The following is an 18,363-nucleotide window of genomic DNA, read 5'->3' as shown; positions in this document are numbered from 1 at the left end:
AACAGTTTTCGAACCCATCTTTTGATGCCTTTTAGTGCTTCTGCTGTTTTTCTTTCACCTCTTCCATGTCACAAAAATGTTTCCCTTTGAGGACTTTTATTTCATCCAGGAAAAGAAAAAAAGTCACTTGGAGTGAGATCGGGTGAATAGGGAGGGTGGGGCAGAGGGTTCATGCCACATTTGGTCAAAACTGCTGAACACTCAGTGTGGTGTAGGCAGGTGCACTCAGTGTAAATCACCCGTCATGAAATGGGCAAACGTGTTAAAAATAATTCACTGAAGTCAAACACAGCCTCTCACAACAATGCCAGCTGGTACAATGATACAGATGGGTTCCTACAACACCCACCTAGCATGGGAAGCCTATACTACAAGGGGTCCACTTTGCGGGGTTTTGGGGGGTTTCCCCCTTGTATTCTTCTGCTGCCCTTGTTTTTACCTTCTGTGACATGGAATACCATGGTTTTAAAAAGAAAACAGTGAGTGCCTATTGCTGATGTATTATGTAGCTCTTTCAGAGTCACAGAAAAGGAGATTCCAAGGTCCTGATATGACAGGTAGTAACATATGTAAAGATTATTTTTGTGTTGTCTTAAAAAGCAGAATGTGAATCCAATCACTTACTGTGAGCCCTTGGAAAAGTCACTTGACCTCACTGACACAGTTTGCACATGTGTAAAAGGGCAAGAATAAATCCTGCTCATTCTGTATCACTGAACAGTCGGCACCCAAAGTGATCTGTGTGAGGTATTTGTGGACAGTGGAGCCATGCATAACCTGAAGGGGTAAGGTTCACATAGGAAAAATCACAGAGAACCTGTTTTCACATATGCAGCCTGTTCTATCTGCCAGGATAATTAACATAATAGCTGTCACGTAGTGATTATTGAGATGTTTTTCACGTCATGAATATTAAAAATATCATTATTCAGTGTCATGCTGCTGACTGCCTGTGCCCAAAGGTGAAGGGAAAGAGCTCAGAGAGAAGACATGATTTATAAAGATTCTGTATCTTGGTTCTTATTACACATTTCCCTCAGTATGGAGAAGAAAACATTCTGATCAGGATTGCGTGTAGTAGGCAAGATGGCCTTACAGACACGAACCCGTGAAAGTTGCTAGCTAAGACCGTGTTATAGATTCAAGACAATGGCGTGCGAGGAAGAACTGTATCTGGTCTCTGGGGGCTCCCCGAGCATGTGTGCCCACCGTCCACCTGCCTCACCGCTGCCCGAGGGAGGTGTGGAGCTGCTGTTTTGTTCTGTTTCCTAGTTGATTCCTGGTTCAGCAAGAAGACATTCTCAGAAGTTTTAAGAAACTTTATTGTAAAGCTTTTATGTCTGATGAAATACATTATTTGAATGGAGCTCAGTTCTTTGAAGAGTCAAAGCACCGTCTGAGTCCCTGAAGACAAACATCTCAGAAGAACAGCGAATATGGCTAAGGAGTGAGAAAATCTGAATCTGAGAGTCCTAAGTAGATAGCTTTATTCAGGAAGTTCAGACCCAGCCCTCGCTCCCTTTTTGGGAGTCTGCAGCCTTATTTGTAGCACTAGAAAGCAGCAAAGAGGAAACCACTTTCGCATTCTGTGTCAGCGCTGAGAGTGGACGGCTGTAGGCTGCACACCCCCTGTTTTGCTCTGCGAGAGCTGCCCTGGGTGAGTGGGAGAGCAGCTGGAGCCCTCCCCGGGCAAAGGCCAGGGCTGGGCTCATGCTTACGACATGTGACTGTAGCGACAATTCTTTGTAAGGATTACACGTTCCCTCCCCACAGCGGTGTGGTGGCTGCTTTGAAGTTAATGGATAAACAGTATCTTTAACAGTGGTCTTTAACCTTTTTGAGAATCTCATAGAAATTATAAACCAGAAAAATTAATATATCCACAAATTTGAGTCTTTGGGTGGTGTGGGAAGGGTCAGGTTATAGAATTCCTGAAGCTCTAGTGTAGATCCAAGGTTAAGAATCTCTATACTATAGGGTTTTGTTATTACATTGAAAAGTAGCTTTATTGTGGTCTTCTTGAATTATCCTTAACTTGATGTTGTTAACACTAGGTCTCTCAATAGCTTAAATGCTTTAAAGGCAAGATTTGATTTAATCATGTCAGCTTGTTTAGGGAAAATCAATATTTTTCTTTTAAGTTTACTGAATTGGAGTGAGAACATTTTATCTTGCTTCTTCTGGACTTATTTTTAACTTCTGACTTTGGGAGAAGAAGCAAGCGATTTTGAGCTAAGATAAGCCAACTCACAAGAGTGATTTCTTATTAGCCATTTTTTGCATGTGTGATCTCCTCTTTCTCCAAATGAGTTGGGATTATCAGTTTTCTTTATTTATTGTACACACTTACTAGGTTTAACTCACACAACCAAGGAGTTCAAAGAGAAACAAAAGTAGTAATTCAATCTTATCAATGAATGAAGAATTAAAATTAAAATACTTTGTTATTACTCTCTATATCCACTTATTTAAAATTAAATACAGATTTAACAAAACTTATACCATAATAGTGATACAGTACAATAAATTGATATAAACTTTTAGGAAAGTAATTTGAAAATACATATTACAAGTATTATGCTTTCTTACCCATTTATTTTTTTCTTGTGTATTTGGTCTAAAAAAGTAATTCAGAAGAACTCGAATCAATGTTTCCAACAAAGGTGGTTTCCAGCAACACTTTTTAGAATAGCAGACATGGGGACTCATTTGTCAATGTTCGAGGAATGGTTAGGCAAAAATCATGTTGCAGTTACTGCAATTTTACATAGGCATTAAAAATAAAAAATACAAAGATAATGTACACATATGTGTACCCATGCAAGAGTGTTTATAAAATAAGTGAAAATACAGCTTCGAGTCATGTATACAAGTGATTGCAAATGACTACGAATGCACGTGAACAAAGATAGAGATCGGTAGAACTCTCGAGTCGAGGCAGTGAATTTTTTTGTGCCTCTTTTCTCTAAAGTAAGTCTGTCTACGTTGAGCCAGAGGGTGGCAGCTTTTCTTCCTGTGACAATGTAATTTTTCTCTCTTTCCTAGTGAACACAGACACAGAAACTGCCGTTGTCAACGTCACGTACGCAACAAGAGAAGAAGCAAAAACGTAAGTGGCTCTGGGCTTCCTTTTCCATGTTTTGGGGAGTTGTCTTTGAATTCCATTGAGTCTCATGCTTACAGACCTTTTCTGAAAAGGTGCAGCTCTTTGACACGTCCCTGGAACTCCTGGGCGTTGGCACCAGGATGTCTGTTTGTTGATTGTGCAGAAACTCTCCTGAAAAAAATGTTGAGGCGTGGCCTCCAAACTGAGGTGGGAGCTGTGTCTGGATGTAGTTGGGAGTCGAGAGCCCCAGCTGCATGACCCTGTCCCCTAGAGAGACTCTGCTTTGCCAGCCACCGGGAGCCACTTTAACCTGGAATTTCCTTCGGGCCCCAGGATAAAGAAGCACAGCCTATTTTTACCCACATTAACTGAACGGATATCAGAGCATCAGTTCTTCCTCTGTGTACTATAAAAAGGGGAACCCCCCCTCGGTGACAGCAACAGCAGGAGCAGTGTCTGGTGGTGGTTGTCGAGGAGCGCCTGGCCGGGGTTCTTCTTCCGGTCCCCATTTACTTCTCATCCCCTCTCGTGACGGCAGCGCTTCTGTAGTGGTTAGCTTTGAGCTTGGCTCTTAACAGACACGGAATTGAGGTTTTTTCCAAAGCCTAGTTCCTTTTTCAAGGAGGTTCTTGAAGTGCCTGTCTGGTCATTGTCGCTAGAATATGGTCACATGTGGTTATGCTTTATGGATGTGGCGTACCCTTGGTTATACATCCCAGGATAACAGATTTATTTCCTTTTCAAGGTTTCATCACACGTGAAGACACTATTTAACACATTTTCATGCTGTTTTCAAAAAGTAAATTTTGTGTTGAAAAAGGCAATAATGCATTTTGCTCCTGACTTCTGCTTGCATATGTAAGCAGGAGCTACACCAGTGACTCACCTTCACAGTTCTTGTCCGGCTGCCACGTAGGCAGGGCATCTGTGCATATTACATTGTTGCTTTTATTGAAATCAAAAGCTGCTGCTTTGTAATAAATTCACAAACCCTAAACATTGACCAATATGATAGGGTTATTCATTTCACATGCTGCAGGAAACATGTAAAAAAGTTATTCCACCTCATGTGAAATTTTAAAATGCAGTAGTAGGATATTATTCATTCCCTAGAAAATTAATAAGTATTTTTAGTTAATAATATTCTGTGCTTTTGAGGACTCAGGGAAACCAATGTTCTCTTAACTGCTATAGGGTAGTAAGTATTGAAATCTTCTCAGAAGGACACTGGGTAACAAACACTTAATGTTAGAGTCCTGCGTGCTCTCTGATGCAGCAACTCCACCGGGAATTTACCCTGTGTGCAAGGTTGTGGTTGCAAAGATGCCCATGGCAACACTGAATATAATAGCAAAAGACTGACCTTTATATAAGTAAAAATATATGTATATAAAAAACAATGGAAGATAATTTGCAAAAGACATGGTAAATCAACAGAATGTTATATAGCCAGTAAAAATTAAATTGAAGTACATTGAATGACTTGGAGAGTGTTTGGTATATTAATTTTTTAAAGGTTAGAAGAGGAACATGTGATATTAATTTATTTTTATAAGTAATAGATTTATATTTAAGAAAAATAAGAGATAGATGTTAGGACTTTTTCTCATTGGTAGTTATTTGCATCTTGATTTTCAATAATATATATTATGATAAAAATAAGTCATAATTTCACACTGGCATTAAAGAGTCTTTGATAAGCAGGAGATTGCCTTGGGTGGAGAAAAAAGCAGAAAGCTTAACTGCGTATCAAGTCTGACCAGACCTGTAGATTGTGATTGACTGTCAGCGACGACCACTGAGACCCACTGAGACAGATGCGGAGGTGGCATCTGTCATGCTCAGCGCTGCATCTGCAGCAGGGATTAGGGGCGTTCACACAGGCAGCCAGTGCAGGAGAGTAAATGAGCCAGTCCAGTGATCTGGAGGGTCTTCTCTGACGTTGCTCTCTAACGAAGCTCGCGGTTCCTTCTGCATTTCAGAGCCATCGAGAAGCTAAGCGGGCATCAGTTTGAGAACTACTCCTTCAAGATTTCCTACATCCCGGATGAAGAGGTGAGCTCCCCTTCGCCCCCTCAGCGAGCCCAGCGTGGGGACCACTCTTCCAGGGAGCAAGGCCACGCCCCTGGGGGCTCTTCTCAGGCCAGACAGATTGATTTCCCGCTTCGGATCCTGGTCCCCACCCAGTTTGTTGGTGCCATCATCGGAAAGGAGGGCTTGACCATAAAGAACATCACTAAGCAGACCCAGTCCCGGTACGTGCCTCCGGGGCTTCCTTTGCTTCCTTCTGAGGGGTCTCCTGAGTGCTGGTGGGTCCCAGCCATCCTCATGTGGCTATTGCTTGCATCAGCAGTGGGGGGCTGTGCTGTATGGGATAGTGGCTTCTTGGAACAGAACTATTAACAGACTAACAGAAAGCTGGGGCCTTTAATGAGCTTTCATGCCAGTCGCCTAAAGTTTATACCCCAAACACTAAAGGTTCACGAAGAAGGTACTAATGACCTCACAACAAAGAATTACTCTTATAAGCAAACTAATGCTTTTGAATGCATTTATTTCTAAAACAGAAGACGTATGGAGCTTTGTGGGATCCTAGAACCCATTTATTTTAGCTCGTACCTCCTCTGCACAGTCAGAGTGCTGGGTGGTAGCCATTCTTTGCGGACACCTAGGAAGACTCACAAATAGCTGCATACATAAAGGAAGTAGGTGAATCACTGCTATATGTGGCAAGAAATAAAGTACATTTGCCCTATATTTAGTTTCCTGTCTGTTTAGGGAGATTGAACTGGTAGTGGGAATTATAGTGCTTAAAAGGCCATGTGGAGTTGTTGATTTTTGTATGTTCATATGACCACACATGATGTAGCAAAGAAAGCACAGGACTTCAAAACAAACACCCATGTTCAAGTTTGACCACTTAATGGCTTTATGATCTTGAATTTTTTCCTCCCTGACCATCAATTGCTTCTTCTGTAAGCCAAGATTATTGTGAGAACTAGGATAGCCAGGTAGATTGAATGTAATAATCATGATGAAAGCACTTAAATTGCAAAGCACCAAATAACTGACAAATATTAGTTAGCTACATGCCTAGGGCCTTTCATTTGGGTCATGCATTGAGTGTCTTGTAACATGAAAGAGCAAACACTACTTTCTGTAATGCGTCTGAGTTACTCCCCCGATATGGAAATGTGCTTGAGTCCCAGAGTTCATAATCACAGGAATGAGATGAAGAGATAGGAGAGAGGGAAAGTACTCTCTGGTGATCCTTGTATTTTAAAGTCAGCTGTTTTTTCCCCCTCTAAGTTCACTTCACTAGGAAAGTGGTTTTTATTTGTATGTCTTTTTGTTCCAAAAATTGTTTCAAGTGGCTTTAAAAGTGCAACAAGTTTAAATAGAAGTGAGGTTAGTCCTCAAAGTGTGTGCCCATTTTTTAGAAATAGGTCAAAGACTTGGATCTGGGCTTCTGGGCTTTCTAACAGTCAGAGTAAAAGGGGATACAATTAATTATGTGATTTTGAAAGTTAACAAATCAAATAGAGCTATGACTACCCCAAGAAGTCTGATCAAGTCATCAAACTTTTGAACCATTAGCTTTAAGAGCTTGGGAGGCTGTCAGTAGTTAGGAAACCAAAACTCAGGCAGAGAGAGAGGGCATACCTCTGTTTTCTATCTACACTCAAATATATAAAGCTCACTTGAATTTGGTGTTTGGATTTGGATTAACATATGGCTTTTAAAAACTGCAATCAGTTCAGAGAGTTGCACTGTGCCAGTGTACAGAATTATCCTGCTTACTTTACTCTCCACTTCTACGATCATTTGAAAATGACACAAAATACTTCGTTACCAAGTTGGCTGGGTGCCTTTGTCCCACAGCACGCCTGTCTGAAATATTCCCTTCTAAATGGAGCTGCAAAGAACTCAAGTTTGGCACAAGACCCCCTGCGCTGCTTGCTGCCTTCTTGGAGAATGGCATTGGTTGCAAACATGCTGATGACACTCCCTTGTCTGTCTGGGTCCTCGCTGTGCGTTGGCTGGTGCGGTGCTGTCTCGGGACTAACTAGGATCCTATCCCAGATGACGCTGTGCTATGGCTCCTGATTCTTTCCCCACAGGGTAGACATCCATAGGAAGGAAAACTCGGGGGCTGCAGAGAAGCCCGTCACCATCCATGCCACCCCAGAGGGGACCTCTGAAGCATGCCGCATGATTCTCGAAATCATGCAGAAAGAGGCTGACGAGACCAAACTGTAAGTTTGTGCGTGATGCCCGGACCGCTCCACAGAGAATAAGAGCAGGTGCTCATTCACTGAGCCCGAGACATTTTTCACAAGCTCTGACTCTATTACTAAGCAAAGGGAGGGGGGAAGGATTATTTTTAAGAATTTGTTTCCAAAGAGAATACAGTGGGAAACAGATCTTGTGTATTTATAATATGGCTGTTTCTCCTCCTGTACATATCGCTTGGTGATCCTAATGCTTTCGTCACTCACTGGTAATAATTACTGGTAGAGATACCTAGACCCGGGCTGCCAATGTCATGCAGTGATGGAAATGCTTCACGTCTGCACCATTCAGTGCAGTAGCCACTTGTCATGTGGTGGTATTGAGTGCTTGAAACGTGGCTAGTGTGATATGGAACCTATTTTTTTTAAATTTATTCAAATTTGAACAGTCCCCTGTATGGCTAATGCATTGGGTAGTGGAGATACAGAGAAGGTACATTATCATCAAAACCATCATTTACCGTTCTGGGAAAGGTTTTTGTCACTTGCTCCTAAACCACTTACACCCTTTAAAAACTGGATTGCATTTCCATTAGTAGTAGAAATTGGTATCCAAGTGGCTGCTTTTATTCTTCCGTTTTTTCCCCTTCCATGTCCTTCACTTTCTATTCTTTTACAAAATACTTCTTAGGATTCCTGAGTGTTGTACCAATTTGAAGAGTAAATATAGTTCTTACAAAAGCAATTTTCTTTGTATTACAAACGAATTAATGGTAACGGAATAGATAATGTAATAAAAAAGGCTCCATGTCAGATTGGCAAAATCCACTTATGGGCATTGGTGGCAGCTTTACAGAGAAGCACTGAGGGATGGAGTGAATATAAAATTAATTCAGAAATAATGTCAAATAGGAGTGTTCCAAAACCACAAACGTGGGAGTAGTCCTGAAAAGAAAAACACTACAAATCTATTCTCAGGTTTCTAACCTTTCACTTAGGAATTATTTACTTTATTTCAGGCTTTTGAAGCCCACCCAAATTCCACGGCTTAACTTTAAGAAGCCCCTCCCTCATCCAAGTTCTTGCAAACTTCACAAATTAACACCCTCTTTGGTCCTTCAACCTGGGTACAAGCAACTTTCAATATTCTAAATAATCAAAATGACTGATTTCTACATTGGATTTTTAAGTTTTTGTGTAGAGCCAAGATGGAGCGTGAATGTCATGGAAATGCATGTGTCGAGTGTCCAGTGTGCTTGGCGCTGTGCGGGGGTCGAGGCTTCGGTCGTGAACAAGACCCGGTTCCTGCTTTCATGGAGCTCACGGTCTGCTGGGAGAGGCGTCCACTGAACAGCCCCACCAGTGTGTAGTTACGCACAGCCATGGAGCGTGCTCACAGTGGGGAAATGACTGGTTATTACTGGAGGCCCTAATCAAGGTTTTAGGGGCCACAGCAGGAGGTTTGGGGGTTTCAAAGAAGGTCTCCCTGTGTAAGTGCCATGTAAACTGAGCCCTGAGGGCGGTAAGAGGTGGAGGATGTAGGGGAAGAGGGATCCTAAACTTTCTTTTTATTCATTTATCGAATATTACTATGTGCCAGGCACTTTCTACGTGCCATTCAACAAAACTGACCCCCCCACCCCCCAGAAATGCCTGCCCTCCCAAAATTGCATCCCCTTACTTTAAGGCAGTAATAATGCATCTGTTAGATCCTTTCGATTTCAGTAACAGAAAACATAAGTGGCTTAAGCAATAAGAACCCATTATCATGCCACGTAATAAGACGTCCTAAGGGTAGAGCAACTCCAAGGTCAGTTGAATCGTGGACTCAAAGCCTGTGACTTTCTTTCTGTTTTTCCTTCTTCGGGGTGTCTGTTACTTTCCTGGCGATGACAAGATAGCTGTAGTGGTTTCAGACCTTGTGTCCCCACAGAATAATATTCAGAAGTTGACAGACAAAGCTTCTTTTTTTTTCTTCGTGGTAACATAACATGCAATTTACCATCTTAACCATTTTTATGTGTTTAGTTCAGTAGTGTTGAGTATATTCACATAGTTGTGAATCAGGTCTCCAGAACATTCTCATCTTGCGAAACTGAAACTCTGTGGCCATTAAACAACTCCTGTTTCCCCCACTCCCTCCATCCCCACCCTGGTAGCCGCCACTCTGCTTTTTGTTCCCATGAATTTGACTGCTTTAGAGAACTCAGATAAGTGGAATCGAACAGTATTTGTCTTTTTGTGACTGGCTTTTTCACTTTACACGATACCCTTAAGATTCATCCACATGGTAGCATGTGGCAGGATTTCCTCCCTTTTTACGGCTGCATGACGTTTCATTGTAGGTATATACCACGTTCTGTCTATTCACTCGTCCATTGCTGATTTGGGTCGCTTTCGCCTCTCAGCCATTGTGAAGTGCTGTTACTGCCATGGGTGTGAAGATCTCTTTGAGACCTTGCTCCTAATTCTCTTGGATAAATACCTAGAAGGGAATTGCTGGGTCATATAGTAGTTCTATTTTAATTTTTTCGTGAGGCCTCCATACCATTTTCCATAGCAGTTGTACCATCTTACACTCCTACCAACAGTGCACAAGGGTTTTGATTTCTCTACATTCTCACCAACAAAAAAACTTATTATTTTCTGTTATTTTGATAGCCAAACTAATGGGAATGAGGTAGTATTTTGTATTCACAGTAACTCATTGTGGGTTTTTGTTTGCATTTTTTTTTAAATAGAAGCCATCTATCCTATTTTTAAAAAGATTTTATTTATTCTATATAGGGGAAGGAACAGAGAAAGAGAGGGAGAGAAACATCAGTGTGTGGTTGCCTCTCGTGTGCCCCCTACTGGGGACCTGACCAACAACCCAGGCATGTGCCCTAGACTGGGAATCAAACCAGTGACCCTTTGGTTCACAGGCTGATACTCAATCCACTGAGCCATACCAGCCAGGGCTGTCTGCATTTCTTTTATGATGGTGACATTGAGCATCCTTTTTATGTTTTTTGGCATTTGCAGATCATTTTGGAGAAATGTCTGTCAAGCCCTTTGCACATTTTCAAACAGATTATTTGATTTTTTTATTGTTGAGTTGTAGGAGTTCTTTATATATTCTGGATATTAATCCCCTATCAGATATATGATTTGCAAATATTTTCTTTCATTCCATAGACTGTCTTTTCACTATTGTTTATATTTTTTGATGCAGAAAAGTTTTTAAGTTTCATATAGTCCTATTTCTTTTTTATTTTCATTGCTTATGCTTTGGTATCATATCCAGAATGATACCACTGCAGGTCCTGGTTAAGTAGCTCAGTTGGTTAGAGCCCCATCCGAATACGCCAAGGTGGGGGTTCTGTCTGTGGTCAAAACACATATAAGAATCTACCACTGAGGCCCTGGCTGGGTAGCTCAGTTGGTTAAAGCATTGTCCCAAACTCCAAGGTTGTGGGTTTGATCCCCCTGGAATCAACCAATGAATGCATAAATAAATGGAGCAACACATCAATATTTTTCTCTCTCTCTCTCTCTTTAAAAGTCAATAAAGAAATTTTTAAAAAAAGAAACCATTGTGTTCTAGCCAAGATGGAGGCATAGGTAGACACACTGTGCCTCATTGCATAACCAAAATAAGGTCAGCAACAATTTAGAAACAAGATAACAACCAGATCTGACAGAAAATTGATCTGAATGGAAGTCGGACAGCCAGGAAAATAGACATGTTCATCCAGACTGGTAGGAGGGGTGGAGTCGGGCAGCTGGGCGCTGGTTGCAACATGGAGAGCGGAGACCGTTGGGACCGGGCACGTGAGGCATCTGCACGCAAAACCGCAGCAGGTGGACCCTGAGTGCGCAAGTGGCAGCTGGCAGACCCCAGCTGAGGGGTGGCAAGCAGGAGACCCAGCAAGGTGGCGATTGTGAAGCAAGGCACTGCACACAACCCAGGATCCCAGTGCTGGGAAATAGAGCCTTGGGGCACTGTTTGAGGACACTGTGGGGATTGAGGAGCAGGGAGGGACTCCCAGCCTCTCAGGAGAGGTCCTTAGAGGGTCCCACAGTGTGCACAAGCCCACCTACACGGGAACTGACACCAGAGGGGCCCAGTTTGCTCGGGGGAAGCAGTGAAAGGGACTGAGGTCCCACAAAGAGCGGAGCAAGCACCATTGTTCCCTCTCGGACCCGCACTCACATATACAACCTCACAACCCAGCGACTGAGGTGCCCCACCCTCGTGAACACCTAAGGCTCCGCCCCTTGTACATAACAGGTGCATCCAGACCAAAGGAAAAAAATTTAAAAAGATGGCTCAAACAGAATTAAAAGCCCCAGAGCCAGTTTTTTTAAGCGACCAAGAGATATCCAACCTATCAGATGCACAGTTCAAAGCACTGGTGGTCAAGATGCTCACAGATTTGGTTGATTTTGGTAGCAAATTAGATGAACAAATTCAGGCTACGATAAGAGAAATGTAGGAAAATGCACAGGTAACAAATAGTGTTGGGAAGGAAACTGGTACTCAAATCAATGGTGTGGACCAGAAGGAAGAAAAAAAAACAACCAGAAAAGAATGAAGAAATAAGAATTCAAAAAAATGAGGAGAGGCTTAGGAACCTCCAGGACACCTTTAAATGTTCCAACATCCAAATTATTGGGGTACCAGAAGGGGAAGAGGAAGAGCAACCAGTGGAAAACTTATTTGAACAAATAATAAAGGAGAACTTCCCCATTCTGGCCAAGGAAATAGACTTCCAGGAAGTCCAGAAAGCTCAGAGAGTCCCAAAGAAGTTGGACCCAAGAAGGAACACACCAAGGCACATCATAATGATATTATCCAAAGTAAAAATGAAGGAGAGAATCCTAGAAGCAGCAAGAGACAAGGAGATAGTAACCTACAAAGGAGTTCCCATCAGACTGTCAGCTGATTTCTCAAAAGAAACCTTGCAGGCAAGAAGGGGCTGGAAAGAAGTATTCCAAGTCATGAAGGACAAGGACCTACATCCCAGATTGCTCTATGCAGCAAAGCTTTCATTTAGAATGGAAGGGCAGGTAAAGTGCTTCCCAGATAAGGTCAAGTTAAAGGAGTTCATCATCACCAAGCTCTTATTTTATGAAATGTTAAAGAGACTTATCTAAGAAAAAGAAGATAAAAAAATGTATAGTAAAATGACAGTAAACCTACAATTATTAACAACCGCACCTAAAACAAAGGCAAAAAGAAACTTAGCAAACAACTAGAACAGGAACAGAACCATATAAATGGAGATCACATGGAGTGTTAGCAACAGGGGAGTGGGAGGAGGAGAGAGGGGGGAAAAGGTATAGAGAATAAGTAGCATAGATGGTAGGTAGAAAATAGACAGGGGGAGGGCAAGAATAGTATGGGAAATGTAGAAGCTAGAGAACTTATGACACATGTGGGTCATAGGAACTAAAGGAAGGGAATGTGGGTGGGAGAGGGTGTGCAGGGTGGAGGGGAATGAAGGGGGGAAATGGGACAGCTGTAATAGCATAATTAATAAAATATATTTTTAAAAAAAACATTGCAAAGTTCAGTGTCATGAAACTTCCCCCATGTGTTTTCTCTAGGAATATTGTAGTTTTCAGTTTTACATTTAAGTCTTTAAAACATTTTCAGTTAATTTTTGTATATGGAGTAAGATAAGGGTCCAGCCTCATTTTTTTTTCTTATGCATATCCAGTTTTCCCAACACTGTTTGTTGAAGAAAACTGTCTTTTCCCCATTGTGTTGCTTTGTCACACATGCCAAAGATCATGTGACCATATATGTGAGGGTTTATTTCTAGGATCTCTATTTCATTGGTTTGTCTGTCTTGATACCAACATCTCACTGTTTTGATTACTATAGCTTTGTAATACATTTGAAATGAGTTCTCCAGCATTGTTCTTTTTCAAAATTGGTTGACTGTTAAAGGTCCCTTGAAATTCCATGCAAATTTTAGAATGAATTTTTCTCTTTCTGCAAAAATTGCCACTGAGATTTTGATAGGGATTGCATTGCATCTGTAGCACTTTAGGTAGGGTGAACATTGAAACAGTATTAAGTCTTCCAGTCCGTGAATGTAGGATATCTTTCCATTGTTTTCTCTTGTCTTTTATTTCTTCCAGCAGTGTCTTGTAGTTTTAGTGTATAAGTCTTTTACTTCCTTGGTTAGGTTTATTCCTAAATATTTTTTTCTTTATGATGCTATTATAAATGAAATTATTTGTTTAATTTGTCTTTCAGATTGTTTATTTTTAGTGGATAGAAACACAATATCCCATGACATTGTTGAATTAGTGTATTCTAACAGCTTTTTGTGGAATCTTTAGGATTTTTAATGTAGAAGATCATGTCATCTGTGAATAGAGATAATTTTACTTCCTTTCCAATTGAGATACTGTTATTTCTTTTCTTTAACTAATTACTCTGGCTGGGACATCCACTACTATGTTGAATGGAAGTGGTGAGAGCAGGCATCCTGTTTGTTCCTAATCTTAGAGGAAAAACTTTCAGTCTTTCACCATTGAATACAAAGTTCATTGTGGAGTTTTCACAAATGACATTTATTATGTTTAGGTAGTTTTATTCTGTTCCTAGATTGTTGAGTGTTTTTAACATGAAAAGGTGTTAAACTTTGTCAAATGCTTTTTTTCTATCAAGGCGATCATGTGGGTTTTGTTTCTCATTTTGTTATTGTGGTGCATTACATTGATTGATTTTTATATATTGAGCTACCCTGGCCTTCCAGGAGTACATCCCACTTGGTCATTGTGTGTATCCTTCTTACATGCTTTCAAATTCAATCCGATGATCATTCTTCAGGTATTTTTGCATCAACATTCTTGTTGGGAATGTTGGTCAGTAGTTTTTTGTTTGTTTTGTTTTTGTTGAAGGTGTCTCATTTGGCTTTAGTATTAGAGTAAAGCTGGCCTCATAGAATGAGCTTGGACGTGTTCACTTCTTTTCAGTCTTTTGGAAGAGGTGGAGAAAGACTGATTTTAGTCATCTAACCTGGGCATTTCCATGTTGGGAGGTTTTTGATTATTTACTCAGTTTCCTTACTCATTATTTGTCTGTTCAGATTTTCTGTTCATGTTTTGATCTTGGTAGTTTCTTTGTTTCTGGGAATTTATTTGTTTCTTCTAGGCTATACAATTTGTTGGTGTGTGACTGTTGAGCGTGTTCTCGTATAATCACTTTTTGTTTCTGTGGCATCAGTTGGGATGTCCTCTCTTTTATTTTTTCACTTTATACGAGTGTTCTCTTTTTTCTTAGTTCACCTAGCTGAGTTGTCGATTTTGTTTACCTTTTCAGAAAAACAAACTCTTGGTTTTATTTTTTTCTTTTGTCTCTATTCTGCTCATTTCTGTTCTAATCTTTATTATTGCTTTCTTCATATTAGTTTGGGTCTCCTTTATTTTTCTATTTTCTTGAGGTATAAAATTGTTGATTTGAGATTTGATTTTATTTAGATTTTTGATCATTCAGCTATGTTTTGATTGGGGAGTTTAATCCCTTAGCATTTAAAGTGAACACTAATAGAGGAGACTGAGAATTGCCACTTTGTTCACTTGTTTTTCTGTGTCTTGTAGCTTTATTGTCCCTCCTCTCCTTTCTTACTGCCATCCTTTGTGTCTTCGTTTCTGGGTGTTTTCTTTTTCAGTGATATGCTTTGATTCCTTTTCATTTCCTTTTGTGTATATTTTGTAAGGGTGTGTATGTATGTGTGTGTGTGTGTGTGTGTGTATATATATATATATATATATATATATATATCACTGCAGTTATATAAGACATCTTAAAATTACAACATTCTATTTTAATCTGAGAACAACTTAACTTCATTTACATTAGGAACTCTACTCCTTTACAAGGAGTAGAGTTCCACCCTCTACTTTTTTTAATTGAATATTAGGGTGGCTTTGGTTAATAAAACTATGTAGGTATATAATTCTGTAGTACATCATTTGTATATTGTATTATGTATTCACTACCCTAGGTCAAGTCTCCTTCCATCACCATTTATCCATTCCCCTTGTACCTTCTTCTACCTCTACTTCACTATTGATGGCACAATTTAATTTTTATGTATTGTATACCCATTAACATATTTACCTTTGTTTTTGTCATTTAAATTTTATGCATCAAAGTTACTATAGTGCAGGTTACTGTATTTGTGTATTTTTATTAGAGAATCTTATATTTTCATATGGCTTTGTGTTGCTATCTACTGTCTTTTCATTTTAATTTAAAGGATGCCCTTTGGCATTTCTTGTAGAGCTGTTCAAATAGTAATAAACTCCCTCAGCTTTTGTTTATCTGGGAAAGTCTTAATTTCTCCTTCATTTTCGAAGGACAGTTTGCCAGAAACAGTATTCGTGGTTGACAGTTTTTTCTTTTAGCAGTTTGAATGTATCATCCCACTCTCTTCTGGCCTGCAAAGTTTCTGCTGAGAAATCCACCGATAATATGGAAACTCCTGGGTATGTTACTAATCACTTTTATCTTGCTGCTATCAAGATTGTTTTTGTGTCCTGGCTGGTGTGGCTCGGTGGATCAGGCACCAGGCTGGAAACTGAAAGGTCACCATTTTGATTCCCAGTTGGGGCACATGCCTGGGTTGTGGGCCGGTCCCCGGTTGGGGGTGTGTGAGAGGCATCCGATTGATGTTTCTTTCATGAATTGATGTTTCTCTCCCTCTCCTTCTCCCTCCCTTCCCTTCTCTCTAAAAATAAGTTTAAAAAACAGTTTTTTAAAAAGGATTGTCCTTTGGTTTTGACCTTACATGCTGGGGTTATAATGTACCTCAGTGTGGTTCTCTTTGGATTTACGCTAGTTGGAAGTTTTTGAGCTTCTTATATCTATATGTTTATTTCTTTCCTTAGATTTGGAAAGTTTTCTGTCATTCTTTTTTCAAATAAGCTCTTCACTCTTTCATTCTCTTTTTGTGGATTCTTGTGATACATACACCAATCCATTTTATAGGATCTCCCAAGTTTCTTAGCCTCTCTTTGCTTTTCTGCATTTTTTTTCTCCTCTGGCTTGATGATTTCAAATGACTAGTCTCCCAAATTTGTGGATATTTTATTTTGCCTGTTTATGTCTGTTGTTGAACCTTTTAAATGAAATTTTTAGTTCAGTTATTGTAATCTTTAGCTTTATTATTTGTTAGGTTGTTTTTTATAGTTTCTGTCTCATTATTGGTTCTCATTCTGTTCACATCATTTTTCTGATTTCATTTAGTCATTTGTGTTCTCTTTTAGGTCATTGAGTTATTTTACATTCTTTGTCAGGTAGTTCGTAGGTCTGCATTTCTTTCGGGTCAGTCTCTGGAGTTTTATTTTGATTCTTCAAATAGTCCATGTTTCCCTATTTCTTTTTAGTCCTTGTAATTTCTTCACTGGGATTTAGACATTTAAAAAAAAACAAAACACCCTTCGGTCTGAATATTAGCTTCATTCAGGGGAAGACCTTTACTAATCAGCTGGGCTGCAGGTTCTAGATCCCTTAAACCTTCTTTGATCTCTTTCTCCCCCTGGCTTCTGACTGTGTAACTGCAGCCCTAACCTACTCTACCTCTGTTTTCAGCACCTTCCAGACTCGGAGCCAGTCTAGTCAGCACTCCACTTCAGGAGTAAGAGAAACCAATCTCTTGGGCAGCCCTCAGACAAACCAGAGTATTGGGCTCATGGTCCAGTCTTTTTGTTTTAAAGGGAGGAGCCCTGGTAGGAAGAATTGCTTCTCAGTTGCTCCTCACTATGCTGTGTAGCAGAAGGAGCATGAACAGGCTCACCAAATACCACAATTTTCCTTCCCCTTTTTCTGGACTCCCTTCTTGGTTTTATAATAGCCTGGGTGCTATAGCATCTCAGCTGCTCCCTAGGGTTCTCACAGAAGTATTTCGACTTGTCTTTTGTTATGAACTTGGTGTCTCTGTGGGGGTAGGAGGACCTGAAGCTTTCTAGTCGGCCATCTGACTAATGTCATCAACCTTTGTTCCTTTTTAAGAGCAAAGAAAACCTTCCTAAAGTCACCCAGCAGAATTCTACTTGTACCTCAATGGCCATATCTACCTCATGGACTTATTGCCACCCAATCACAGCAAGGGAGTATAATTATAATGACTTGGCTTGTGTTAATGAGAAGCCACGCACTGGCATTAGTAAGGAAGTCCTCCTCTTAAGCCCATCACCACTTGGTACCTAAACAAAACAGCTTCTGTTTGTAAGAATTAAAAAACACAGGGTAATAGCTCTTGGGCAGCAACTGCTGTGTCCACTTTAAATGTTAAATTGTTGATTGTCTCTTTTAGAGCTGAAGAGATTCCTCTGAAAATCTTGGCCCACAATGGCTTGGTTGGAAGACTTATTGGAAAAGAAGGCAGAAATCTGAAGAAAATCGAACATGAGACTGGGACCAAGATAACGATCTCATCGTAAGCCACTCATTCAGATTCATTGTGCCCCGTGAGGGAGACTCTCGGCATTTTCGTCTGCTTTTCTATAAAATGGGACTGTAATTACAAGTGATGTAACTATCTCCACAAAAACAAATACATAAATAGTTACGAACATATTTTACTACAGACAGGATCTAAATCACTGCAAAGATTTGAGGTAAAATAGCAGGTATTCCGTACCACAGAATCTGATGAGGAAAGCCAGTCTTCTCCCCCACCTTTTCCACCAAGACTTGTTTGTGATCCTCTGGGATTTATTTTTCCTTTTGAAAACAGGAAATTTCTCTTTCTCTCCCGGTGGCCAGCTTGCAGGACTTGAGCATTTACAACCCCGAGAGAACCATCACTGTGAAGGGCACGGTCGCGGCCTGTGCCCACGCCGAGACGGAGATTATGAAGAAGCTGCGTGAGGCCTTCGAGAATGATATGCTGGCTGTTAATGTAAGTGCCTGATGCTGCCTTCTGTGGGTTTTCACCTGTGTTTTCGGGGGGAACCCAAGCCTCTCTGAGAATAGTTGTCATTCACATAGTGAAGAAGCACCTCAAAATAGGTAGGCAG

General features: G+C 40.5%; 1 protein-coding gene across 3 annotated transcripts in view; it reads left to right on the top strand.

Annotated features, from left to right (window-relative positions):
• Positions 1-18,363, top strand: part of IGF2BP2 (insulin like growth factor 2 mRNA binding protein 2) — a 153,941-nt gene that overhangs the window by 114,142 nt on the left and 21,436 nt on the right. The window contains exons 5-10 of one of the 3 annotated variants that reach the window (XM_045851529.1): positions 3,046-3,109; positions 5,089-5,361; positions 7,228-7,362; positions 15,751-15,828; positions 17,658-17,780; positions 18,110-18,245. In XM_045851529.1, the coding sequence (XP_045707485.1) occupies positions 3,046-3,109; positions 5,089-5,361; positions 7,228-7,362; positions 15,751-15,828; positions 17,658-17,780; positions 18,110-18,245 (809 nt within the window). Of the gene's footprint in view, positions 1-3,045; positions 3,110-5,088; positions 5,362-7,227; positions 7,363-15,747; positions 15,829-17,657; positions 17,781-18,109; positions 18,246-18,363 lie in introns of all 3 variants that reach the window. The other 2 variants (XM_045851528.1, XM_045851530.1) reach the window with 2 other exon arrangements.

Source organism: Phyllostomus hastatus, unplaced genomic scaffold (genome assembly GCF_019186645.2).
Source record: "Phyllostomus hastatus isolate PE091 unplaced genomic scaffold, TTU_PhHast_1.1 phas_contig_86, whole genome shotgun sequence".
Lineage (NCBI taxonomy): Eukaryota > Metazoa > Chordata > Mammalia > Chiroptera > Phyllostomidae > Phyllostomus > Phyllostomus hastatus.
This window is presented reverse-complemented; position numbering and strand designations above follow the sequence as displayed.